At 39.9% G+C, this 8,598-nt stretch overlaps 1 protein-coding gene and 1 long non-coding RNA gene across 2 annotated transcripts; both read right to left on the bottom strand.

Annotated features, from left to right (window-relative positions):
- LOC143293656 (S-adenosylmethionine-dependent methyltransferase Rv2258c-like) lies at positions 1-7,943 on the bottom strand. The gene is made up of 3 exons (XM_076604782.1): positions 7,812-7,943; positions 6,698-6,808; positions 1-698 (listed from the first exon to the last, which is right to left on the bottom strand). The coding sequence occupies exons 1-3, from the start codon at positions 7,843-7,845 to the stop codon at positions 130-132; spliced, it is 714 nt and encodes a 237-aa protein (XP_076460897.1). The 5' UTR covers positions 7,846-7,943; the 3' UTR covers positions 1-129.
- On the bottom strand, positions 2,114-4,636 carry LOC143293657 (uncharacterized). The gene is made up of 3 exons (XR_013056794.1): positions 3,674-4,636; positions 2,836-2,992; positions 2,114-2,253 (listed from the first exon to the last, which is right to left on the bottom strand). It is a non-coding gene; the product is annotated as an uncharacterized LOC143293657 (long non-coding RNA).
- Positions 7,944-8,598: the final 655 nt, after the last annotated feature.

Genomic DNA, 8,598 nt, shown 5'->3' with positions numbered 1-8,598 from the left:
ACTAATTCATCCACAATACAATGTGCACTAAAAGACTAATCATTTTTCATTTCCGACCCCCCACCCCCACAATCATCGTTTCCTGACATACATGTCAGCTCTCGGTTCGACCAAGCCATGTCACCCTCGTCACTGAGCCTTCTCACACATGCAGACCGCCAGAGTGAAGAACCCCTGACACCTGGACAAGCCCACAGCTTTCATCCCCGCTGACCGGACCAGCTGGAAGGCTTTCTCCTCTCCCCAGCACGCCCCTAGAGCCTCTGAGTCTGGCTGCTGGTAACTTTCTGGGATGCACTTGAACGTGCTGATGGCGTACAAGGCAGCCGACTCGTCACTGTCCCGATTCTGAGCCACGTAGCTGGACACGAATCTGTCCACCAGAGAAAAATCACCCCCCGGTCTCAGCGCCTTGTGGATCCCCTGCAGTGCTTTCAGCGGGTACGGAAGATCGTGGATGACTTCAGCGCAGGCTATCCAGTCATAGGCCTCCTTGAAATCGTCCGGCACCTCCAAGACGTCTAGTGTCCTGAAAGCCACGTTGGTCAGACCTTCTTGCTGGGCGTGCTGGCGGGCTCGCTCCATGGGTTTTGAGGTCAGGTCTGTGAGAGTGAAGTGGGAGTTGGGGAACATGGATGCGAAGCGGAGAAACAGGCGGCCTGTCCCGCAGCCCACTTCCAGGGCCTTGATGCCATTCTCTGTAACAGACATGACGTCAAGCATGTGGTTTCAAAGTAAGTGGTACGATATCCAGTCGTTATAGTCCTTCCACTCTTCCTGTCGTTATTCCGATATAAAGGACACGGTCCTCAACAGGTTTGCATCGTTATAACAAACGCCTTAAAAAAGAGAAGCTAATTAACAAGAGAAGTAAGGTATCAAGGACTGTTTACCACAACCATAGTTCAATTGCAAACGGAACGGAGAAAGCTCCGTAAACCATATATAATCTTTCTTAGTCTGTATCAGCCACAGAGTATGTTGAGAGTCTTAACGTCAGTTTTTCTTATCCGTGTAACGAGTGTTTGATTGAACTCAACAGTTTCCACGTGTTGGCTTCGTAAACGACTCAATGATAGAATTTTCAAATCCAGTCAATGAATCTGAAAAATGTTGCAAGTTTTCAAAAGTGATACATCGCGTTTTCCTCGTAGAATTCTAAAAGCCATCACCACTATGTCGTCTGATTGTACAGAGACAGAGCTGGCGCCGAACGCTTGTAAACTCCCCAATTTGTGACCCTCCACCACGAAATGAGTCGCTTTGCACCAGAGGTCGATTTTTAGTTATTGGTATATCATAAATCTGCAATAAATGACCTTTACAGCGAAAAAAAAAGTTTGTAAATCGGATGATTCTGTGAAAAGTTATTGTGATTTGAAGTTCTAAAGTCGCGAAAGTAACGAACTGAGAAATCAAGGCCGAAAAGTTTTGGAACATGTTCATAGCAACCACATACTTCTAAGCAAGATATGTTCATGAAATTTGGCACACACATAGTTAGTGGCAATATCCACAATTGCACAAAATTTGGAAGAAAAATATTGAGTGTATTTGATTTTATTCAAATAAGAATTTTCTAATTTTTTTGGAAAGAATTGCAACTGAAGTATTAGTATACTTACTTTTTAATCAGCTCAACATGACTAAAAACCTTCCAGTTTTAAGATCAGTTTTGTTGTGGTGTTGTTTGTGGTCCAATTACTATGAAACTTTTGCTATGTACAGTATGTGTACTAAAATTTATGCCAGATTAGAGGTAAAAAATGCTAAATCATGATGCCGAATCATGTGATTGTTGTAATTCAATGTGCTCACTGGCTTAGTGTGCTTGTGATATTACCATAATCCATACAACAAGCACAACAAAATAACAAAAAAGATCCACACAACAAAACTGCTCATACAAAAGGTACAAGTTCATGTGTGTTTTATCCCAGCATAGCATCAAATGAAATACATTTCGTAATCCAAATGAACACTTCAAACACTTCATCTGCAAAGAAAACCTACTTGTCAAACCCATACTTCACACAATAAAGGCACACAACCTCATCAAACAAACACTCTATCTGCTAAAAAAAATAAAAATAAAAAATAAAAATAAAAAAATGTGCAGATATGTGGCACAGGTAATCAATTCTTGTGGTACAAAGTGTCATCAGGGTGGATGGTGTTGATATTGAACCTTCTTCCTCCACTCTTTTTTCTCCACCGGTGGTGTCAGTATGTTCCAAAAATGCATGGTTTATCCTGAAACAGTTTGTTATGTAATACTTCTTTATCTCTTTTCATTTCCTTTGTTTTGAATTATTTTCTATATGTTCTAAAGTTTATTCATTAATGCCTTAAATATCAACAGTAATTTCAGTTTTGTACATTTACATCACAGCTTTCATTCTTTACACAGGACTTTACAAAATGCTTTACTTCTAGTTCTATGTATTTTATCAGAAAATAAAAAAAGAATACACTTATGATATATATATATATATATATATATATATATATATATATATATCATAATATAATCAGACAAAGCAGTTTACTGATAATAAAAGTATGAAATAGTGATTATTAATGCTGTATCACTATGAGTATCAGTGTGCATATCAGTGTGCATGTGCATGACACGCTGCAATCCATTAAGTTACTTTATGCATAGTGGCATGTCAAGCACATGCACACTTATATCATTTATGTAAATGTCTGTGCAAAAGTTTACAATTCCATACATGTACATCTAGACAAAGTTTGTAAAAAGTAACTAAGTTTGCACACTTCATGGTAAATTTATACTATAAATCATAGTACATTAACAGTTGACTCACTCACTCATAGATAGTTCACCAGCAGACAGTTCTTTAGTTGACAGTGTAGTTAGTTTGGTGGTGTAGCCTCTCCTTCTGATGACATGACTTGCCAGCAGTGATATCAGAATTATTCATTGGTGTACAGGCAGGCATATAAAGTACCATCATATCTTTCAGGGCTGAAAAAGAAATTGAGCTATTAGTAATACTGTTAGTATTTACTGTTGACACAACTCTATATTTATTTAAAACAACACACACACACACACACACACACACACACACACACACACACACACACACACCAACCTGACACACATTCACATAAAATATCCATTGAAGCAAATTCTGTGAAACTGAAAACTGTTCATAATGTCATGCCCCTGAACCTCCCCTTGCTCAGTTAAATGGTTAAACTGTGAAGGGACAGTGTGTGTGTGTGTGTGTGTGTGTGTGTGTGTGTGTGTGTGTGTGTGTGTGTGTGTGTGTGTGTGTGTGTGAGTGAGTATGTGACTCACTGTGTGACACACATTGTGTATGTATGTGTGTGTGTGTGTGTGTGAGTGACATGTATACACACTGTGTCACACATTGTGTGTGTGTGTGTGTGTGTGTGTGTGTGTGTGTGTGTGTGTGTGTGTGTGTGAGAGAGATCTTTTAATTTACATTCTGTTAATTTCCTCAGATTCACTTTATTCTTTTAATCATTTTTATTCCACATGTCAAACAGTGAATTCCTGTTCCAATGTAAGACAATAAATCAGTCTTGAGTCAATCATTGTTAAATAAATTATTATCAATTGATTATACCATCATTACATTTCAGTATTTGTCAATGTGGGTAAAATAAGAAAGCTTACCTTCAGACACTTCAGCTATATCCAGTCCCCCAGTCACTTTGCTTGCACATTCCTTGTGTGAGCTGTGAGAAACCCAGGTCTATCACTTCAGTGCAGCAAGTCAGTTTCACTTGTTTCCATGTCAGTCACAACACTGATGGCACCTGGTGCATGTGATTTCGGCAATTACAGGCGAAGGCTTGCAATCTTTCTGTATCTAGTGCAAATGTTGATTCGTCATCTACATCAAAATTAATATTATTGTTGATGAAAACTGAACGACAATCCTGCGTCGTCTGCTTTCGAAATCAGCGTTGCCTTCGTGTTCACTGAGATCGATTTCATGAACGGTCAGTTCCATCAATGAAGTACTGGGTTAGAAACTCACAAATGTCGTCTTCTTCATTGAATGGCAAAATGTGTGCAGCGCAAGTGTATCTTGTCAGGAAATCGCCAAGTCAATCTTGAAAACGTGCTTCCGAACCCTGCGACCATGTTTATTTGAGCTAGCGTGCTGAATGGCTGGTTTCGTCACGTGGCCTCTCTCGGCCAATGACAGAGGGGATTTTCCTTCATAGTGACGCATTGTTTACGTAGTGTATCCTTATTTTGAAAGCGACGATTCGCTCGTAGTTAAAAAATCAACCAATGAGAAGGACATAGATTGAAAGAGACGGACTTGACCTTTAAAACAATGTATGATTCGACCGGTCGATTCCAAGAGATGACGGAGGGCAAGCTTGTCAAAGTTGATCGATTTCGCGAAGTCATAGGCGATCAGAATGACGGGTTAGGCATTTTAAGCACACTTTTAAGGCAAAAGAAGACACAGTTATGCCTAGATACTTCAATATGAGATAAAAGAAAGCCTAAAGTTTACTATGAAGTCAAAATCTGAAAATCGACAACCTGACCCCCACCCGCCTAAAATCGCCGCTAGCGGGAAAGTTGGTCAGGGACAAAGCGACTCATTCCGTGGTGGAGGGTCACATTTTGTAAAGAGCGAAGTCATCAACAATCATTGAAGACTAAGAGCTCCGGCGATGTTTTTCAAAGCTAAAGAAAACTGGACACAGAACATTGCATTGGAGAACACCCATCACCTTTTGTTTTATGTCAGAATAGATCCATCTGGAAATGGAAATGCCCATCCCACCCACAGTATTCTGTTCCACCACTTGAAAAATGACCTCGACAGTCCGGTCCATGAAGGTAAAAAAGAAAGCCAATACAAATAGTGGTATCAAAATCTTTTTGTAGATCGAAGTGGACTGCAACAACATATTGCTTCTAAAACGTGTGTGTGTGTGTGTGTGTGTGTGTGTGTGTGTGTGTGTGTGTGTGTGTGTGTGTGTGTGATAGAGAGGGAGTTGGAGAGATAGATGGATATATAGATAGACAGCAAGAGAATGAGACAGAGAGAGACAAACAGCCTTACAGACAGACAGATAAGCGGACAGACGGAGACAGACAGACAGAAGACTATGCTGTCAACCACCACCTGACTTTTAGCGAAATCTTTTAAAACCATGAACAATAGAGTATCAATAAGGAGGAAGAGCAATTTTTAACTGATGCCCCGTCACACATAGTGGTGATAGCAAACAGATTTTGAATCACATCCAGCTTTTGGGATTTTCGAGATGCTCCCCTCTGGTCGACGGTACAGAAGTATAAGGGCTTCGCTAAAAGCTTTTCCCCCAAAGCAGTCAATGCCCTGTCTCTCGAACAAATCCAGTATGATAAACAGAATTGTGCAATCAACAACCATCTACCTAAAGATCTAGTCATAAGCCCCATCCACATGCAATTTGCGGATTCTGTTCAAACGTATATGTGTGTGTGCGTGTGTGTGCCAGTGTGTGTGTATGTGTGTGTGTGTGTGTGTGTGTGTGTGTGTGTGTGTGTGTGTGCGTGTGCCAGTGTGTGTGTGTTGTGTGTGTGTGTGTGTGTGTGTGTTTGAGAGAGAGAGAGAGAGGGAGATAGTGTGTATGTGTGTGCGTGTGCAGTGCGTGCATGTGTGAGTATGCACAAGTTGTTTTTTGACTCACTTGTGTAAACAAAGTGAGTCTATGTTTTAACCCGGTGTTCGGTTGTCTGTGTGTGTGTGTGTGTGTGTGTGTGTGTGTGTGTGTGTGTGTGTGTGTGTCTTGTGTGTCCATGGTAAACTTTAACATTGACATTTTCTCTGCAACTACTTTGTCAGTTGACACCAAATTTGGCATAAAAATAGGAAAAATTCAGTTCTTTCCAGTCATCTTGCTTAAAACAATATTGCGCTTCTGGGATGGGCACAAAAAAATAAAGAATGAAGCCTAATTATATGCAAACTGCATTTACTGTTATATTTATATTTTTTGTATTCTCTAAACTTGGCACTTTGATCTGATATTCGACCCAACAGCTAGAGCAGTCATTATTATCATTTTTTGTTCAAACAGGAACTTCTTTTGCTAAGCATGGAAGTTTTATTTATTTTGCAAACGTTTTGGTGCAGATAGTAAAAAAGGGAAATTACTCTGTAATGCTAGTGGAGTTAATTTGCTTTAAACTGATCTTTCTCATCTTAAACATTACATTTTGAAACAAGAGAGGCAAGGCCTTCAAGACTCACTTGTGATGCACTTAAAAAAAATCCAAGCTTTTTATGCATTGAGTATGATTTAAAAATGTAATGTTTAAGATGAGAAAGATCAGTTTAAAGCAAACTAAGTTCCCCAGCAGAGTAATTTCCCTTGTTCCACTGTCTACCACTAAACGTTTGCAATAAATAAAACTTCCATGCTTGGCAAAAGAAGTTTCTGTTTGAACAAAAAATGATAATAATGACAGATCTTTTGTTGGGTCGAATATCAGATCAAAGTGCCAAGTTTAGAGAATACAAAAAATATAAATATAACAGTAAATGCATTATACTCACTACATAAATAGCTTGGATTTTTTTAAAAAAAGTGTATCACAAGGTACACTGGAAATAAAGACATTCTATTATATTCTGTGCTACTACTATTATCATCAACAAACAAGCAAAAATTTCTGTCTTACCGAGACGTTGCCTCAACCCCGTGGTTTGCAGGATGGCCTCTGTGGTACTGTCCAGCAGCATCAGTGCGATCTCGTCCATTGAATCAAAGGAAGTTGATTCATACCGAATACCTCAACAACAAAAAGAGCGGCATTGCGAAATTTTCATTGAAATAAAGTAGAACCAAACAAAAGAGAAAAAGATCAAAACCGTATACTGATATTTGAAACATATGGAAAAGACCAGAAGAACGGAAAGATATGTAAAACTAATAAATCAAACAAAGCCCATATGAAATAATGTAAAATGGAATGAATTGAAAACTGATGAAATAAAACAAAGAAAAACATTTGTGTGTTGTTAGTGGTTATGGGAGATGTAGATGCTTGTTAATCCGTCTGTCTCTCTCGCTTTCTCTCTCTCTCTCTGCCCTCCCCTGACTCTTTTTCGTTGTGTCGGTGTGTGCGCGCACGTCCATGCGCCTGAATAAAACATTGTTCCCTCCTCCCACCTTGCTTATTTAAAACAACGAGCGATCAAAAACCACATGAACTGTGCAACTGATAACACACACAGAGATGTGAAGAATCATCAGGCAGACACACAACCTCGTCAACCACGGTCTAAGGGAGACGATCTTTAATCGCACACGGCTACACATAATTCGCTCCCTTCACTCCTCTCAACCAGATTTCTTGCTTTGAAAGGAAAACCGGAAGGGAATGATGCATGCGGGGAGATGTGTGTGTGTGTGTGCGTGTGCGTGTGTGTGTGTGTGCGCGCGCGCGAGCGCGTGCCAGTGTGTGTGGGCATGAGGGTGATGGTGGGATAGAGAAAAGGTACAGAAGAGTAGAAATGGACCAGGAATTGCGACAAAGGATCGGTTTTAAAAGACCGTTCTCAAGAAATGTTCCCCGCCTGAGATTATTGATAAAATGATTCTCAATGAGTCGGTTTAATCAGATTGTTCTAAATGGATTTTAACAGCCTGAGATTCTTCAGTGATAAAGTGATTCTCATCAATCGGATTCCGAAGCCGGCGGAACTGAAAGAAAGACAGTAAGAAGAAAGAAAGAAAGAAAGACAGACAGTAAGAAAGACGACGCAACGTGCTGTGTGCCGTGCTGTGCTCACCATTCGGCCCATTCAGGTCAAAGCACTGCTTCATGCCGCTGTAGCGATGGGCACAGGCGGACACTGTGAGAGCGTAAGCCCCGAAGGTCTTCAGGGTCTGTCGGCAGGGGCCGAGAGGCACCCAGTACCTGGCCTCCTCACCCTCCTTCCCCCCTGTACCCGCCTCCAGCTGTACCAAGCCAATGGCCGTCAGGGAGTTCAGCACCTCACGTACGTACCTGTCACAATCGGTCGAGCCGCGGACTTTATTGTTATTATTATTATTATTATTGTAGTAGTGGTATATTATTAGTAGTAGTTGAAGTATCATTATCGCTATTATTATTATTATTATTGTGTTGTTGTTACCATCATTATCATCACTATTATCATCATCATCATCATCATCATTATTATTATTATTATTATCATCATCATTATTATTATTATCACCATCATCATTATTATCATTACTATATATTGTCATATTATTGTTATTATCATTATCATCATCATCATCGTCATCTTTAATACTGCCGGGATTTAGGTCAGTTGTCACCCGACACATCACACACACACACACACACACATACACACACACAAACACACACACACACACACAAACATACACACACACTTCCATACACACACATTCCTATATTCCGCAGAATATCATAAAGGGTTAAAAAGCCTTCGTTTCGACGATACGAGTCTCTTTTTAGTAAAATTTTGTACATTGATAGCGAAAAAAAACCAAAACAAAAACAACCGCTTTTATATGTTTGGGAAAAAAAATGGACTGTTAATG

The sequence above is a fragment of the Babylonia areolata genome, chromosome 19, assembly GCF_041734735.1.
Source record: "Babylonia areolata isolate BAREFJ2019XMU chromosome 19, ASM4173473v1, whole genome shotgun sequence".
Taxonomy (NCBI): domain Eukaryota; kingdom Metazoa; phylum Mollusca; class Gastropoda; order Neogastropoda; family Buccinidae; genus Babylonia; species Babylonia areolata.
The sequence above is the reverse complement of the archived record's forward strand: the minus strand, read 5'-3'. Positions and strand labels throughout refer to the sequence as shown.